Source organism: Entamoeba nuttalli, assembly GCF_000257125.1.
Source record: "Entamoeba nuttalli P19 unplaced genomic scaffold asmbl_10118, whole genome shotgun sequence".
Lineage (NCBI taxonomy): Eukaryota > Evosea > Mastigamoebida > Endamoebidae > Entamoeba > Entamoeba nuttalli.
The window spans coordinates 1250-20376 of NW_008580011.1; the positions used below are offsets into that span (position 1 = coordinate 1250).

The 19127-nt window shown below is 26.9% G+C and overlaps 6 protein-coding genes across 6 annotated transcripts; 3 read left to right on the forward strand and 3 right to left on the reverse strand.

The window, feature by feature from the left end:
- Positions 1-2879: 2879 nt before the first annotated feature.
- ENU1_211870 (glycosyltransferase, putative) lies at positions 2880-4013 on the reverse strand (the record flags this gene model as incomplete). The annotated part of the gene is made up of 1 exon (XM_008862414.1): positions 2880-4013. One exon carries the CDS (start codon positions 4011-4013, stop codon positions 2880-2882), a length of 1134 nt encoding a protein of 377 aa, XP_008860636.1.
- Positions 4014-4093: 80 nt separating this feature from the next.
- ENU1_211880 (glycosyltransferase, putative) lies at positions 4094-5236 on the reverse strand (the record flags this gene model as incomplete). The annotated part of the gene is made up of 1 exon (XM_008862415.1): positions 4094-5236. The coding sequence occupies one exon, from the start codon at positions 5234-5236 to the stop codon at positions 4094-4096; it is 1143 nt and encodes a 380-aa protein (XP_008860637.1).
- Positions 5237-5569: 333 nt separating this feature from the next.
- On the forward strand, positions 5570-7003 carry ENU1_211890 (adenylylsulfate kinase domain containing protein; the record flags this gene model as incomplete). Its single annotated transcript, XM_008862416.1, has 1 exon — positions 5570-7003. One exon carries the CDS (start codon positions 5570-5572, stop codon positions 7001-7003), a length of 1434 nt encoding a protein of 477 aa, XP_008860638.1.
- A 64-nt stretch (positions 7004-7067) lies between these two features.
- On the reverse strand, positions 7068-16343 carry ENU1_211900 (hypothetical protein; the record flags this gene model as incomplete). The annotated part of the gene is made up of 4 exons (XM_008862417.1): positions 7068-15590; positions 15655-15762; positions 15999-16028; positions 16149-16343. The coding sequence occupies 4 exons, from the start codon at positions 16341-16343 to the stop codon at positions 7068-7070; spliced, it is 8856 nt and encodes a 2951-aa protein (XP_008860639.1).
- Positions 16344-16569: 226 nt separating this feature from the next.
- On the forward strand, positions 16570-16839 carry ENU1_211910 (hypothetical protein; the record flags this gene model as incomplete). The annotated part of the gene is made up of 1 exon (XM_008862418.1): positions 16570-16839. One exon carries the CDS (start codon positions 16570-16572, stop codon positions 16837-16839), a length of 270 nt encoding a protein of 89 aa, XP_008860640.1.
- A 118-nt stretch (positions 16840-16957) lies between these two features.
- On the forward strand, positions 16958-18796 carry ENU1_211920 (hypothetical protein; the record flags this gene model as incomplete). The annotated part of the gene is made up of 1 exon (XM_008862419.1): positions 16958-18796. The coding sequence occupies one exon, from the start codon at positions 16958-16960 to the stop codon at positions 18794-18796; it is 1839 nt and encodes a 612-aa protein (XP_008860641.1).
- Positions 18797-19127: the final 331 nt, after the last annotated feature.

Sequence of the window (19127 nt, forward strand, 5' to 3'; positions counted from 1 at the left end):
ACTTCATTTTAGTCTTCATTCACAATTTATCAATTCATTTTCATTGGTTATTATATTTTTCTTATTTTCTTTATTAATAAATATCATAATATTCCCTGTAATAAATTCATACACTCTTTGAAACATTACATAATACATTTCTTATTTAAAGTTTATAACAAAATAATAACTGGTAGAGTAGAAGCTTGAATTTTATTAGTTTTTATGTAGTGTTTCAGAAGTACTATCTTCGTTCCAAAAAAAAGAATGGAAGAAGAAAATATAGAAATAAGATATATTAAAATATAATGTAATTTTAATTCATGTGATATTCATGTTCAAACATAAATAAATAACAAATAAAATTAACATTGAAAAATAATACAAATGAATGAAGTAATACAAAAAAGAATGAATAAAGAAAAAATAGAATGCAGAAAATAGAGAAAATAAAAGATGCTAAAATAAAATCAATAGTAAAATCAATAAACAATTTAATAAATACATCAAGTATTAAATAAAGAATTAAAAATTGAAATTGATGGTGTTAAAGAAGTTAAAAACATTTTAATAAAAAAGTGATTGATGTCATGGAATATTGCTTTTACCATACACAAACATACTCTGTAGAGCTACTAGAAGAAGAATCAGTGATATGATTAGTCTTTCTTGATCAATTAACAACAGAAACTGGTTTATTCACAATTAGTTTGTTGATTTTTATTATAAAAATAGTTTGTATACTTTTCACTTTGTGTAATTGAAAAAAAGACATAACGCAATATCAAAATAAGCAATAAAGTTTTTGAAATTATTTATTAGAAAGTTACAAAAGTATTAAATTTTGTTATAAAAACAACTTAACGAATAGAATTGAAGAAGCAATTTTTTATAAATAATTCAAAAAGACGTATTTCAAAACCTTAATATAAAAAGACATAACAAAAATATTTAATTCTAGGACAAGACTTGAACCATTATATATCTTCTGTAATTTTCTTTGTAAAAGAAATGAAACCATTCAGAAAATCAAGAGAGGTAACAAAAAAAACACAGTCATGGCATTTGAAATACTTCATGTTAATCCTAAAAATATATATAGTGGAATTAATTGGATGTTCAAAATATTTCCAAATTTTAATACACTCCAATACCCCTGTGATTGCATTCCACAAGAAATAAAAAAATGAATACTTATACAAGATTTCATAGATAAACTCTTCATTCAATATAATACATGCTAATGAAATAAAATCTGAAATAGAAACAAAAATTCGTAAAATAAGAATATATGAATTTAATATTGATACTGATGTTGTATTGAATTGTTTTAGTGTAGAAACAATAATATTAAAAAATGTTAATAACTTGTATAACATTCAAAAATTAGTTAATTTGAGGTATTCAAGAAGAATTGTCATTTATCTAGATAATAGTCCATCACATTGAATAAAATTAAAATGATTTGTCAGTATTTGGCCATGTACCAATTAAGGGTATGTATTGTGAAGAAAGTTCAGAAGTAAATATTCTTTTTGAATAACCTGGACTAATGACTATTGGAATCAAACAATGTGTTAAAGAATGAGAATTTAAAAAGAAGAAAATATAATTAAAGAACATGAATTTTCTCTTATCTACCAAAATTAAATAAATAAACTCATTAAATGTTATTATGAAAATTTTCCACAAAGAAGATAATTAAAATCAACGAGGAAATGGAGTGATTAATCTTAAGGAATTAAAAGCTATGAGTTTAAGAATAGAATTAGAAAAGTGAAACATTCAAATCCACTTCTTAACAATACTCAAAGCTATTGAATTATATGGTGGAAAAGGAATAATTAATGTAGATCTAAAAAAAATTCTATCATTTCAAATATTAAGGTTATTGTCAATGTTAAAAATAATGGAGCATATATATACAATAAATGTTATATACATAAATTTGATATTGAAAATGATAATATGATACAAGTGTTTTGTAAGAACCTTTCTATTATTAATGAAGTGAGAATAAATACTGACTTTGACAAAATTATTTTTGAGAAATGGTAGAATAATGGAATGATATATGTGTCAAACAAAAATAAAAAACGGAAAAGTTATATTAAGAAACATTATTTACCCATTACGTCATACCATGACAATAGAAGAGAATGTAAATGGAATATGTGTTAGTGTTAATGCACCTATTAATAATTTAACTATTAAAGTAAGAATACCAAATATTGAAATTAAATTAATAATTGTATGTCCTATGGGAATTTAACAATAGACACTGATAATAATATTCAAAGTATGGTCAAACCCATTAACTATTATTCAAATTTTAATTATTTAGGAAAATCTTTATTAATTAGTAATTTTAATATTCCTTCATTTGAATTTTACAATAGTGTTTACTGTGATAGTATTCTAGTGAGCTATGACTATAAGACTAGACAGCTACATTATTTTAATTAAAATGAATTTATAATATATAAAGAGAGTGTGTTTCAAAGAACATGAATTTTATGAAATGGTGAGAAAATATATTGAAAAAATTTAATTAAAATCAGGTGTATTTTTAGAAAAAGTAAATTATTTAGAAAATATTGACATTCGTTTGATTGTTAACAAACAAGAAATTTCTTTGAAAAGTTTATCAACTCAGCAGCAGTATTTCAGAAGGAAAAAAAACGAATAAATTTAGAAAATTTTTTATGAGAAATGTTGATGTTTGACGATAAGAATGAATATTATGAAAAAGACTTCAATGATGAAAACTATCAATGAAAAAAGGTAATTTTTGAATTAAAAAGAAATTATTTTCGTTTCAAATAATTTTAAATAATAAAAAAGATGTTTTTAAAACCACTTCAAATCCAATGTCTAACTTTAAATAAACAAAAAAGTAATTAATTTCCGTATAACTTTTCGAATGGGGATGGGTTTGGAATTAATGTTTCTAAAAATAATGTCATTCTATCAATAGCACTGCCCATATTAGTTTCATCTTTCTCATCCAAACCATCATTTAAACAAATACATTGTGGTTTCTTTTTCTTAATTCCATTAATAATTTTGAGGTTGTTTGTTCTATTATTATCAACAAGACCATAATAGTACCACTTCTCTCTTACATAAACACCTTTGTTACTTTCAACTGAGTATGCCCCATGTAAAAATGGAATTGCTAAGTCATTTCCAAGTCTAAATTTGTGAGTTCGTGTTTGTTTATACTGATTTTGCCACTTCTCTTCCATTTCTTTTAATGTATCAGTTTTGAAGAAATAACAATGATGACTAACATATGGATGTTTAACAACTTCTCCATTGTGAAATTTATCATTGACCAATTGATTTGATGTTCCAACACTTTTATGCCATAAATTTTGTTTCATTTTTTCTTCTTCTGGAGCATTCCATCCATTATGATAAATATTAATTTTTCCATCTTTTCTGCAGAAATGTTCTGGTTTTAGTTTTTTACCTAATAACATATCATCATTTAAATAAAGAAAACATGATGATAAGTTTTTGATATTGTGAATTGATACTTCTAGTGCATTTGAGTTAAATACTGGCAAATCTTTATTATTAGGGAATATTTCTTTATGATCAACTATTCGTAATTTGTAGTCTCTAAAAGTAAGTGATGAAGTATTTAAGAAATCAGGAATTTGTCCCATTGTAACAATATAATAATTCTTAATATATGGTGCAAAATTATATACAGAACGTATAGAGTATTGTAATGTATTGTAATCTCGATACCTTCCTGCACCTCCTTTTCTTCCATTTTCTTCAAGAGCCTTACGGAAAACAGGATCACTTCCATTAACCCATAACCAAACAGCATCAATACCATTAGGACATGCCTTATTTTTAATCGCCGGAACATCAAAATACTTGACGCTAGCTTTAACTCTTCTATCAATGATACTAAACTTGTTTGTTCCTTGCATCATTATTCCAAAATTAGCTACTACTAATACAACTACAAAGCAAATAGAAATACATGAAGTACAACACAGTGGATTTATCTCCATCTTATTTGTTTTAAGTTCTTTTCTTTTTCAGAATAAAAAAAATTAATAAAAACAAGACATAAAACATGCATAAATACATCTTAACTTAAATCAAATGCATTCTTTTCGAATGGAGAAGGATCCGAATAATATTGATTTAAAAATTCATTCAATTTTTCAGTCTCTGACTTAAAAATATTATCATTTCCAGAAAACCCATCATTTAAACAAATACATTGAGGATGGCTCTTTTGAATATCTTTATACACTTTCAAGTTATTTATTCGATCTGATGTGAATGAACCATAGTAATAATTTCTTTCTGGTATATATATTCCTTTTCCAGTTTCTGCAGTAAACGCTCCATGTAAAAATGGAATTGCTAAGTCATTGGCTTCTCTAAATTTGTGAGTTCGTGTTTTGGCAAATTGATAAGGCCAAACAGACTCCATTTCTTTTAATGTATCAGTTTTGAAGAAATAACAATGATGACTAACATATGGATGTTTAACAACTTCTCCATTGTGAAATTTATCATTGACCAATTTGTTAGAAAATGAAACACTTCTATGCCAACTATTCTTTTTTGCTTGTTCTTCTTCTGGAGCACTCCATCCATTATAATAGATATTTAATAATCCATAATCATTAAAGAAATGTCTTATATCTAATTTTTTACCTAATAACATATCATCATTTAAATAAAGAAAACATGATGATAAGTTTTTGATATTGTGAATTGATACTTCTAGTGCATTTGAGTTAAATACTGGCAAATCTTTATTATTAGGGAATATTTCTTTATGATCAACTATTCGTAATTTGTAGTCTCTAAAAGTAAGTGATGAAGTATTTAAGAAATCAGGAATTTGTCCCATTGTAACAATATAATAATTCTTAATATATGGTGCAAAATTATATACAGAACGTATAGAGTATTGTAATGTATTGTAATCTCTGTATCTCCCATCTCCACCCCTTTTACCATTTTCTTCAAGAGCCTTATAGAAAATAGGATCACTTCCATTAACCCATAACCAAACAGCATCAATACCATTAGGACAAAATTCATTTGTAATAATGTCAACTTTTTTATATTTAACATTTCCAAATACTTCAAAACCATTTTTTTTATAAACCTCAGCGTTCTTCTTTCTTTCTTCCTCAAATTTATTTTTTAATTCTTCTTCGAGTTTAAGAGTATTATCTTTAATATTCTTTTCACGAGAAAGGATTGGACTCATGTTTAATTTGATTTGAAAACTTCCTTTTGTTGGTACTAAAGTCAGATGAATAAGGAATATTCCTATGAAAAAAAATAATGAAAAGCTAGCAATAATTAATGGAGTTTTTTCATTTTCCATTAAGACTTATTCTAATATTATTTTTGAGTTTTTAAATACGAGATAAAAAAATGATTATTCGTTTTATAAAACAAAAATCATCAAAAATTAATAAAAATAGAGTTGTTCAAAAAGTGAATAAAATAAAATTCATTTTATGCACCTTTTATAAAATAATTGGAAAAATCTTGAAGGGTTTTTAATGAAAAAATTTTAAGTTCAATATAGAATAAAATGGCTGCTGCTAAGATTGCTGAAGCTGCTAAATTCAACTATCCTGATATTACTCTTAATTCTCATGATATGGGAGATTTTGAACAAATGATGGTTAATGGATATGCACCAGTTAATACATATATGTCTTTAAAAGATGTTCAACAAGTAATAAGTACAGGACATATGTCTAATAGTACTATATTTCCTAAACCAGTTGTTTTAACTTTAACCAAACAAGAAATAAAAAAAATTGAAAAAGCTAAAAAACTTGCTTTGAGAGGACCAGAAGGTACTTTACTTGGTTTATTAACACCAAGTGAAGTTTTTGAATTACCACAAGGAATTTCTAATAAAAGAAGAAATGCCACTATGGGAATTACTGGTAAATTAGAATTTGTTGAACCACCACCTCATTATGATTATACTGAATTAAGAAAAATTAATAAACCAACAAACCCATCTATTTTCCATGGTATCGCTTCTCCTTTACTTAAACCATCTATTGACCAATTAAAGTCATTAGAAAAAGATGGCGTTAAACCACATATTGATATTAATGTTCTCAATATTCCAGCACCTCATCCATTAGTTAAAACTACTCAAAAATATTTCAAAGACATTACCGTTACTTCTCACCCACATGACTCTATTAGTTCAGAAGATGTTATTTTAAGAGGAATTATTGCTAAAAATAGAGGATTTAGTCATTATCTTGTTCCACAATGTTCTCCAAAAGAGGTTTCGACTTCTTTGAAAACAATTGGTATTAAACCAGTTGTTTCAGCTACTCCATCTTATTTTGATAAGATGTCATCATCTCAATTAATTAATTCTATTCGTGATGGAACTGCTCCAAATGAATTATTATCTAAAGAAGATTTAGATACTTTTAGTGAAATCTATCCACCAACTGATAAACAAGGATTAGTCTGTTTCTTTACTGGGTTAAGTGGGTCTGGAAAGAGTGTAGTTTCAAATGCTGTAATTGAACGATTAAAACAACACACAAATAGACCAATTTATCTTCTTGATGGAGATATTGTAAGAACTAATTTATCTTCAGAACTTGGATTTAGCAAAGCACATCGTAATATCAACATCTTAAGAATTGGATTTGTTGCAAGTTTATTAGCTCGTTCTGGTGCTATTGTTGTTTGTGCCCCAATTGCACCATACCGTGAAATTAGAGATGAAGTTAGAAAAATGGTATCTCAATATGGTAACTTCGTTGAAATTCATAATGCCACTCCAATTTCAGTTTGTGAAGAAAGAGATAGAAAGGGTCTTTATGCAAAAGCACGTGCTGGTATTATTAAAGGATTTACAGGAATTGATGATCCATATGAAGCTCCATTAAACCCAGAGATTTATTTGAACACTGCTGGTAAGTCTGTTGATCAATGTGCAAATATTGTTATTGACTACCTCACAAAGAAACAATACATTAAATGAATTTTTATTTGATCAAATTAAAAAACAACCTAATTTTTATTTTCAACAAATACATAAATTAATTTTAATATAAATCCATATCTTCGAAATTGGTTATAAAGTCAGCAAATTGATAACTAAATATCATATATTTCTTTCTGAATGAAGTTTGTATTTTATCCATTTCTTGTGACAATAATTGGTATGTTGAATAAGCTTTGTCACAACATGACCTTAGTCTTTGTAAATTTCTTTGTAATAATTGTATTCCTTCTGTATCATCATCCTCTCCACCAGGGAAGAAATTTTTGATAATACTTAACACACTAAAACTCTCTTCATTAATAATGTTTTGTGTCATGTATTCTCTCATTTCTTTTATTGCTTTTAAAGAACTAGTTCCATTTTTTTCACATTCACATACATAAAATGAAAGTGATTCGATCATTCTTTCTACTACTTCAATAGAATATCTCACTGGTGTTAATACTTCATCATATTGTTCAACCACAATCGATCTTCTTAACCCACTTGGTAATGAACTTTGAGTTTTATAAATACCTTTAACAGCAATAATGTCCATCATTTTATCTGAGTCTCCTTCAAAAATTTCATAAGTAAATTTATTAGCAGTAGTAATTTGAGGAACAGGAACAGTTTGAACTTCTTCATTTATTATTGGATAAACTTGTTGTGGTTCAACAATATCATACCCAATAGTTTCACACATTTTTAAATACATTTCTTTAAATTCTTGTTTATCACATGGAGAAGCATAAACAAATTGGGACTCTCCAATCTGAACAAGATAAAATTTATAATCAATAGAACTTCCATTAGCGTAACCTAAGAAGAATTCTGCCATTTGTTGGTGTATTGTAGCTAATTCATCAAGCATATTATTATTTTCGAAAAACTCTTTTAACATTAAACATACCTCTACTCCAAACCATGTCATTTTAGCTTTTCTGAATAATTCTATAGCATGATATGCATGTGCTAATAATAATTCTTTCGTAAATTCTAATGGAACTTCATTGATGTCAGTTCGGTCAATCAAAAAGTCAGAACAAATACTTGCTAAGTGATTAACATTTAATATACCTATATCGTTTCCTTTTGTAACTCTATAAATGTAATAAACAGCTTGAATTTCACAAATTCCTGCTTCTAAATAATATCCAAATTCAATCTCTTTTTCAATGATGTTATTTAACCATGACAAATGTAATAATGGACTTGAACGATATTTAACACATAATGCATAGTATCTTTCTGTTAATTCATCTATTTGATATTTTCCTTTAAGACTAAGTAATCCCTGAAGCTCTAATGACACAGAAAATATTTCATTTCCTACAGAATGAATAGACTCAATTAAATTAGATGAAGAATTACAACTTGTAATATAAATTGGTGATCGTAACATTGCAGATATATCAGTTAATCTAAATGATATACTTGTAAGGTCTGATAATTCTGTTTTAGAATCACATTTACTTAGTCCCTTCTTTATTAATTTTTGATATAATGTTTCTAAACTTTCTTCCATTCCAACGTAATGAACATATCTATTAATTCCAATTATTGACCCACAACTCATTTTACTTAAGAAATGATATGCCTCTTTTGCTTTATTAAATGCTTTAAATTCACTCCGTTGAGTTGTTAATAAACATTGTCGAGATAATGATATAAATTCATCATAATATTTAGCATATTCTTTTCTTTGAATTTCACGTTGTTCTTCCAAAGAACATCTTTTTCTTACATCTCTTACCGTTTTAATAATTTTTTGATGAGGTATAGCAACAATAATTTTATTGATCTTTTCCATTAATTCTATTTGTTGGGGAGTCTTAAAGACAGTTTTTTGTAATTCGTGATACGCTTTTATTTGTTTTTCTTTATTTTGTTCAATAATATTTAACATTCCAACAAATATACTAAGATAATCATTAGGTTCAGGTGGTTCAAAAGATAATAATATTTGAGCAGAGTATGCCCACTCAAACACCCCATATAATTTCTCCATTAACATTTTATTTTCTTCATGATTTTTATCAGACTCATTAATTTTTGATGATGCTTTTTCTGAAATATATAATAGTTCAACTATCTTCGTTAACAAGTCTTGGGCTTTCTCGTTATTTTTCATTAGTTTAAGACTTTCATTATTTGATTCAATACAACTACTTAACTCAGGCATCATTTTATATATTAATTGGTTATGTTCAAATGAGAATTGACTATCAGGAAGAACATAACTACCAGAAAATTTTACAGAAACAGGAGTTACAATTGTTGATGTTCTTTTTAATATACGAGTATTATCTCCAGACATTCGTTTCTTTTTTGGAGTTATAGTAGAAACTGACCTTGTGTCACCTGCTTTTCGTGGGGTTAGTCGTGGAGTTTTTGGCTCATTCCTCAAGAATGAATATAAATTACTAATTTGTATTGACATCTCTCTTAGACTCTTTATTCTTACAGTTTTACTTTCATTAGTCATTTCAGGCAATGACCTTTTTTTAGAATGGAACTTTTGTATGTTTAGTGTTTTGTACATTTGAAAAATATCAGAAAGCTCATCTGGAGTTACTGGGAATAATGGATTACAATCTACTCCAAACGATACTAGTTCATCAAAACTTTGTTGATATTGATTTAAATATGACGCACCTTTTCTAATATTTTCAGGTGTTACATCATTAATGCTATTTACTAGATGTTTAAAGAAACTTGTTACAATTTCTTTACATTTACTACATTGTTCCCTTAAAGCTCCAACTCGTTCTGTAGAATTTTTACAATTTCTTTTTATTGAATTATGAAGATCCATATAACATTCAAACAATGATTTCATACGTTTTAATTGTTTCATAATCTCTTCTTGTTCAGAATAAAATTTAATGGTAATTGCTTCAATAGTATTAATTTGTTCTTCCTTTAATTTCATTGTTTTAAATAATAATAACACAATACTTAATTGTATTTCTGTTTCTCTACCAATGACTGATCCTTCCATATGTTTGATTTCATTTAATAATTCTATTCTTTTTTCTAAAATCTCATTAAAGAATACAACACAATCTTCTGCATGTCCTTCAAATATAGCAGTATCAATTGTTTGAACTTCTAGACATAATTGATTACTTTTAACCATCTCTAATGCTGAACTATTTCTTTGTTGTACTAACATATCAAACATTGATTGTAACCGAACAAAAGGAACGCTTTGAAGAAAATATACTAAATTTGGTAGTCGTTGGAAATCACTTTTCCCATGAAATAAATAAGTAATCATTGCATCCCTTGTAGTTGATACACTTTGCTTAGAAACATAATTCATAAAACATAACAACCATATAATTTCTGCTGCTCTTGGAGCAACACATTCATGAACCCCTAAAACAATTCGCATTAAAGCTTGGATTATTGGTGAAATTAAAGGTACAACTTCATCTCCACAAACTCGAATAAACTTCTCAAGACCAAGAAATGATAAATCAGAAACTAATGCATTATTATTTAATGCTAGTGACAATTCTCCAAATATTTTCCCTGACATTTTACGAATATCTTCATTTTGATCATGATACAAAAAACATAGTGTTGATGCTTTAGATACAATTGTGTTAATCATTCCATACAAATAAACATTTAATACTTTTTCATTATTGATTCCAGTCTTTTCAGTTATAAATGATTCTTCCATACCTCTTGGTGTTTTAATAGTACCTCCTTCTGTTTGTCTTCGTTGTTTATTTCTTGGTGTTTCTAAAGGTAGTCCAAACATAAATTCAATAGCAGGCAATCTCCCATTTTTCTTGTCTCCTTCTTCCAATGACTGAATTAAACTATTTTGTTTAATCATTCGATTTAATGGTTGTGATATTTGTATAGCAGTTGAAGTCCTTAAACGAGCACTTGATTGTGCCTCATTAATAACAAAGTCAGGATGTTCTAGTTGACTTATTTTCAACCTAGACTCTTCTTTTTGTATTTTTTTCATTTCAAGCTTTGGTACTTTAAGTTGTTTTAGTTTGGTGTTATTATGTGATTTATTTTCACCAACATCTCTGTTTGTATTAGACCCATTTCCAGGTGTTATAGTAATCTTTAACTCATCACTATATATCGGACTTTCGTATGGTTGCGATTCTGTAATACAGTTATTAGTTATCAGTGGTGATGAACTATCACTAACGCATTGTGGTTTCATAAGTCCAGTCTTTATTTTTGTTGTTCCATCTTCATGTGGTCGAGAAAAACTACCTTTCCTTCTTCGAATAACTTTAGATTTGTACGTTAATTCAGGATTTTGATTTGAACTCAATGCCCTAGCTGTTTTAGCCAACTCTGAAGTTGGGGTATCTTCACTACACTCTAACATAATTTCGTTATTACTATTTCTTGAAGAGAGTGTTTTTCCTAATGAATCATTATTTTCATTTAATACCAAACAAGGGCTTCTATGCTGAGACTCTGAAGACGATTGTTTATAGCAAGGTATTGTATTTTCTTGTGAACTTTCAATTAATATATCAGCAATATCTAAATCAGCTGATTTGAACAGAACATTATTTTTTTGGCTTGATAACCTTTTTGTATTTGTTTTTGGTGGAGAAGCAGACTCATCAAGTTGTAGTTTTGGTGCACTTTCAAACCGTTGTAATAATGGTTTATTACCATTATTTGGTAGTGTCCTTTTTTTTGTTGAACTAACGCTTTCTTGAATTGTTGTTTCTTGCTTTATTTGTACATTTCTATTGACTGGTTGTGGACATACATCATCCGTTGGTCCATATATTTCTTTAGCAGCTTCAAATCCAATATTTTTTGGTTTGTCAACAACGGTTGAGCTTCTGATATTTAGTCTAGGTAATGAAGTACTTTTTCTATTAATTCTAGATCCATAAAAATATTCAGGATGGTGTTTATCTGATGACACTTCTTTGATATGAGATTCTTTTTCTTCTTCTTTGATAGTAGTTGGACTCATCTCATGAGAGGGTTGATTTGGTTCAGCTTTTAATAGTACTTTCTTAAGTCCTTTCTTTTCTTGTTCATTTAGGTTGTCAGTCGTGTTTTGTTGTTTTTCTTCAATTTCTTCTTCTTGGCTTTTCTTGTCACTTAAAGCAAATAAAGAAAATTTTCTTCTTCTCTTTTTCTTAGGAACTTCATCATGTTTTTCTTGTGTTACAGAAGATATTTCTTTGGTTTGTAATTGAGGTTGTGTTGGGCTTTGAGAAGAAAGTCGTTTTTGAAAAGGACTAATAACAGGGAGTGAGCCACTAGGAAGAACTGGCGTAGATGTTTCTTTTGTTGTGTTATGTCTTTTCTTTCTTTTTTTATCTGATTCTAAACTTTCGTCTTTAGATGTTACAGTCATCCCTCGTGATTTTTGAATAAAAATAGCACAACTTGTATTAAAAGTATAAAGAGATCGAATAGTAAGTAATTCTCGTTCAAAAAATTTCATTAACTGAATAACCAATTTGTTTCTTAAAAAGTCATATAATCCTTGTGTTCCTTGCATGTGATGGTCCATTGGTTTAAACAAATTTTGGCCTATATAAAATAGTTGTAATAAACGATTTACAGTAAATGGTGTAATAGTTCTAATATAAGTTTGTCTAAATTCATCTGACACTTCATTGATGATATAGAAAAAACAAAGAAATAATGCTCTGAGAGCAAATAACTGATTTGGGTTTGAAGTTCCATTTGTGTTAAAAAATACTTCATATGACCATTCTTTAATAACATCAAACTCATCTATCATTAATGATATAAGTGATGAAAATTCTTCTGCTGCAACACTTCTATATTCTTGATAAGCAACACCAATATCAAATTTTTGAATAAGTTCTAATAAACATAATGATGCCATTATTCTAATATCATTTTTATGATAAAATATTAAATGAGTTATACTGTAAACGAAGAAAGTAGCAAGAAATTTGCTTTGACAAAATGTATCATTTAATGTAGTAATATCATTGTTATGAATAGAAGGACAATTAATTTCTATCATCAATGGATAGTCTCGTATTACACATAAAAAATCTAGTCTCATAATTTCATATACTGTAGAAAATGATAAATCCATTTGTTTATCTAATTTTATTGCATTTCGTTCACAAAGTAAATTATAATAATATGAAATTGCTTGACATACAAAATCTTTATTCATTACACTAAAAAGATCTCTGAATAATTCAGCAACATTTAAATTTAATTCAAATACTCCTCTAATATCTCTTTTTGATATATGAATGTCTATTCTAAATACAATTAATCCTAATAATCTTTGAAGTAACTTTTCTATATTCTCTATTTCTTTAATTTCTTTATCTGCAACTACACAAGATTTAATAAAGCATTGAAAGAAAAAGAATGTTAATTTAAATTTGTTGTATTCTGATTCTTCAAAGTTATTAAAACTATTAATGACATCTACGAGTATTAACTTAGGTAATAATCTGAAATTAGAATTGAGTTCTTTGGGGGAGAAATGATCATTTACATAATCCACTAAAATAAGAGGTCGAATTTCATCTTCAGTGAAGAATTGTTGAAGAATTGGATTAAAATTATACAACTCAACAAACTCAATCATTTCAAACATTCTATCTAAAATAGTATTAAGATATGGTGCTATAACTTTAGCATCCATATTTTTTACAGTTTTAATTGCTTCAATTATTGTTTCTTTATTGTCTGAATTAATAAAAGAATGAATGATATGAAGTCTTGGATAAAATGTAGCTACAGAATTTAATTTTATTACTAATGTTCTTTTAGATGCCCCTTTTCCATTAAAAGCATCATTTAAAAATTTGTCACCACTTCCCTTGTATATTGCAATTCGTTGTTCAATTCCACTATCCATAATACCTCCATTCTTTGAAAATAATGGAATAAATGCAACACTATCAGTATTATCAGACATTCTTATAAAAATGAATAAATTTGTTTGAGGTGGTTTAGGTAATTCTATCCTAATTTCTTTCATAATTGGAATTATTTTATCATTTCCTTTGAAAGAAAATACAATTTTTTTTTCTGGAACAATTGAATAATTTGGAATAAGTAAAGCGTTAAGTGGTTCACCTCCAATAGTTTGTTGCAATGATATTTCAATTGTTCCTGTAATTTTTCGTTCACGTGACAATACCAAGTCAATAAGAGTTAGATATAATGAACTACTGATTGTTGTCTCACTTCTAAATACATGAGATGGTGACATATTTTGAACTCTAAATAATGACTGCTTCTCACTAGTTTTTATTTGACAAGTAACTGTAGATGGTGAATCATTATTATTAAATAATCTACTCCTAGTACTTCTCATTCGTTGATGTTTTCCACTTCTTGGTGTAACACATTCTTGTGTCTCATTATATAACTCTTTAATTTGTGTTGCCTCAATAATTCGAAACTCTGACAATGGATTATTAGTATCAGGTTTATTAATAAGATCCCAACATACACTCCATTTCCCAGGAACTTCATTATTTGGAGTTGTTTTAATAAGTTTAAATATATCTGTTTCTTCTTGTAGTTTAACTGAAAAAAATTTTAAATCAGTTAAATGTGTTTTTTGAGTTATGGACACAATACGAACTGAACCAATTGCAATTTGTTGTAATGACATCATATTAATTGATTCATCTTCTTTCTTTTTAATTTTTTCTATTGCCTCTAGCTGTCGTTTACTTTTTTTAGAATCATTTTCATCAATTCCTTCACTATACAATACTCCAATTAGACTATTCCCATCGTCTTTTCGAAATACTTGAATGACTAAATAATACTCATTCTTTTCTATCTTTTCTAATTCAAATAAAAATAAGTCTTTTCTTAATTCTCCATTTGTAATAAAGGTATAAACATTTTCTGTTTGTTTTTCTCGTGTTTTATAATTATATATTGATAATGAAATAATTAAAGGTTCAAATAATCCAACATTAAATGTAATACTTTCTATATTAATTGATATCATTTGTTTTAGTACATGAGGTTGTTGAGCTATATAAGTATTCATACTATCATTTATTTGTAGTGTTGGATTAAAACATTCAAATAAATGAATTGTTTTAAATTCAAAGGGAATAGGTTGTGAATATGTTGTTAAACGTTGTTTTCTTAATTGAAAGTCTGAACAAATTTCATCAAATTGAGGAGAAGAAAAGTACTCTTGCGGAATATTTTTCTTAAATGATTTTCTTGGTTTAAGTAAATAACATTTATTTCTTTCCAATGACTGAATAAATCTTTTTTGAAAGCCAGTAAATCCTTTAATTTCAATTGGACTATTTTGAACAATTGTTAATTTATAAAGAAATAACGATGCATTAACATGTTGTTCAATTGAAAATGGTTCTAATTGATTCTTTATTATTTCTTCTTTATTTGTTTCTACTAATTTTTTAAAACCACAAAAATTCTTTAGACTAATATGGCATGACTCTTCTCCCATTGTTCTTTCATGAACCAATTCTTTTATTGTCATGTCAGTTACGTCAACACCAAATTCGTTTTTAATAAATTTTTTTATTTCAATTGTATCAAGAAAACCACGTCTTTCAAGGTCATATTTCTATTAGTTAGCTTTTATTATTTTTATTTATGACTGTAATGATACATTATTTAATAAAACATACATTAAATTCTTGCTTCAAACGTACTGTTAATTCTTCAAGATTTTTATTTTTTCGTTTATGATCACTACTCTTTTCTTCATTAATTTTACTGGATGATTTAATGTGTATCTGTTTCATCCTTAGACAAGATAAATTTAGTTAGATCTGAAAATCCTCATACAATCAGATAGAATCTTTATTTATTATCTTTTTTCGTCTCTTTTTTCTTGATTTTTTTATGTCTTTTTTTTTACATCTTTTTGTCTTTTTCTATAATATTTTATTTATTAATATATTTATAATAAATCTAAACTATTTAAAAACTATACTAATAAAAATGATTTTCACAAAAATTTTAGACTTACTTCTTTCTTATGAATAAGTTTATTTTTTTTCTAAAATAAATAAAATAACATAATAAAATCACAAAAAATTGAGTAAACAAAATGACTGTAAGTGATGAAGTATTATTAGTACTCTTCATCTGGATAATAGTGTTTATAGAGTTTCCATACCTCTTCAACATCTAAAACTTCGTCCTTATTTTCATCAAATTGTTCAAAATCAACTTTGAATTCATCAATTGTTTTTTTGAATCCATCATCCATATCTCTAAACATTTCATATGCATCATCAACAGTAATAACATTTTTTCCCATAGCATAAGTCTTAAAAGTTCTTCTAACATCAGCTTTAGAAAGTCCAACCATCTTTTTTAATACTTTAATGATTTTTTAGATTGATTTTTTGAAACTTAAATATAAATAATACCTTCTACACTCTTCTTTACTATTTTTACATTTAATCTTTTTTTTGGATTATTTTAATTTACAGTTTTACTTCTTCAGAAAACTCAAAACTCTAACAAAAAAGAATAACAAAAAGGGTTTATTGTTTTTGAAAAAAAAAAGTTAAAATTTTTTTTAAATCAATTACATGCCAAAGGGAGGGAAAGCAAAAGAATCAAAATCAAAGCAAAATAAAAAGGAAAAAGAAGTAAAGAAGCCTAGTAAAGTTGCACAAACACGTGATGAACTTAGAAAAGAAGCTCAACATATTGATCAAAATGTTGATGCATTAAAACAATTAGGATTAATTGGAAGTGGTGTTGTAGAACCATCTACTGATTTAAAATTATTAACAAAAAGAGAGAAGAAGAAGTTGCAACAAAAAGCAAAGAGAAATAGAGGAACAAAGTTAGACTAAAGAAAAAATTTGATTGATTAATTTCATATTTTTGTTATTCTCGTTTTTGAAACAGGGTTTTTTAGGGTTGAAAAATTGAAATGAAAACTTTATTCAAATTTCTAATACATCTTAAGAAATGAATGTTAAGACTGAAATAAAAGATGAATCAACTAGTAGTAGTGATGATGAATTAGTTGATACTCAATATGACCCAAGTGATATTACTCAATATGATTTAGCAATAAGATGGATTAGTTCTGAAGAGTTTAGTCAAGAAACGTTAACAAAAATACAAAAGATTTTATGTGAGGCATTAGAAGAAAGAATAGATTCTGTTAATATCATTACTGACTTATCACTTTTTCATTCAATTAATACTAAGTCAAATGACATTGTTTTGGTTTTCAAATTTACTGAATCAACTTGTTTTAAACAACTTATTTTAGGTCCAGCACCTACAGACATTGAAGCTGTTGATAAATTTAGATATTATTGGGGTGAGTCTTGTGAATTAAGAAGATTTAGAGATGGAAGACTATTATATGTTGTTCCTTCTGAACGTTTGTGGATGGAAACTTATTCTTGTAATGAATACTTTATTAAATTATTAATAACAAAACATTTTAATGTAAATGAAAATCAACTTGTTTCAAATTTAACTAGTATCACAAGTGCACTTCCTCCTTTTAGTCAATGCCTTGAAGTTATTGAATGTATAAGTGAATTATCAAATTTAATTAAAGACTTAAACTTACCATTATCAGTTAATACAGTTAAATCATTTGGTAGTTATACTCGTTATACTTCATATTCAATTCCTCAAAGAATAAAGGATTATAATAAAATTCATCAATACATGTACATTGATTCTATTCCTTTAATCATTAAATTTGAAGATTCAAATAAATGGCCAGATGAGCTTCATGGTATTAAATTAATGAAATCTGCTTTCAGTATTAAGATTAAAGAATTGTTAAGAGCACAAAGCATTCTTGGAAAGGTATTTCCAAATAGATTTGAATTGTACTATAAAGGATATATATTTAACATTTTATTTGATGTTCCACAAGGGCTTGCTTTATTAAGAATGGGTACTGGAGATGGTGTGGAAGATTATATAAATAAGTATCAAAGAATTCCATTAACATCTATCTGGATGAGTCAATATCCAGGTAAATACCCTGCATTAACTCAAAGTTCTCGTCTCTTAAAAAAATGGTTCAGTTCTCGAATGTTTTCAAATTATTTTAATGATGATTTGATTGACGCTATGACAATTCATTTTTTCCTTAATGAACCAATTCATTCTCCTCAGAAATTCTTCTTAACTTTTATTGAAACTCTTGCTACTAATGACTCTTATCCCATTTATTTTGGTGATAGTTTTGATGTAGAATCTTCTCATGGTATAGTCTTCAACTTCGAAGATCAGCCAGAAGTGTCTAAATATCTAAATTCTATTGCACCTTCTATCAGAGTAGTAAAATATCTTTGTGGAGTTGCTAAACAATGTTGGAAATTGTTAGATTCTAATTTCTGTCTGAAAACTGGAGCTAAATTTAATAAGGCATTATTTTCTGCTCATTTACCAAAAGGAGGAATACAAATCATTTTAGATAAGTTGTTATTGACCAAACAAAATGTTAATTATAATGAAGCATGTACCTCAAATACTCTCAGTTTATTAATGAAAGAAGTTGCTGTTATTGATTTTGACCCATTAAAAATTTTCACAAATGAATTAAATAGATATTTTGGAAATGACACTTTACTCTTTGTTGATCTTTTAGAAGGTAGTACTATTGTTTTAATGTTTAACCCATCAACTACACTTGGCAAGGTTATTACTGAAAAGAATGAATCTTGTGAGTTGAGTACATTACTTCCAAAAGAGAGTATTATGACTTATGGAGAATTAAAAAAAGTAATCAAATTGATGGGAGGTTCTTTGGTAAAAGACGTAACAATACTTTAAATGATTTGATTGATTATTTATAGAAAATTCTATTTTTTGTTCCAATAAAATATATGATAGTGATAATATTATTTAGTAAATAAAAGAAAAGCGAATTAAGTATTTATAGAGTTGGTTTCTATTATCCTTGAGTCAGCAGAGACTAGTCTCATCAATGATTAGTTTTCTAGTAATTCTACATCGTATGTTTACTTGTGATTGAATCAATGCCCTATGTTATTTTTCATGTTTTTAATAACAGCATTTTTATTTCTTTAATATTGTCAATTTCATTTTGAATTTGTTTGATATAAAAGCGAACATGAAGTAATAACACAAAGTAGAATTGATA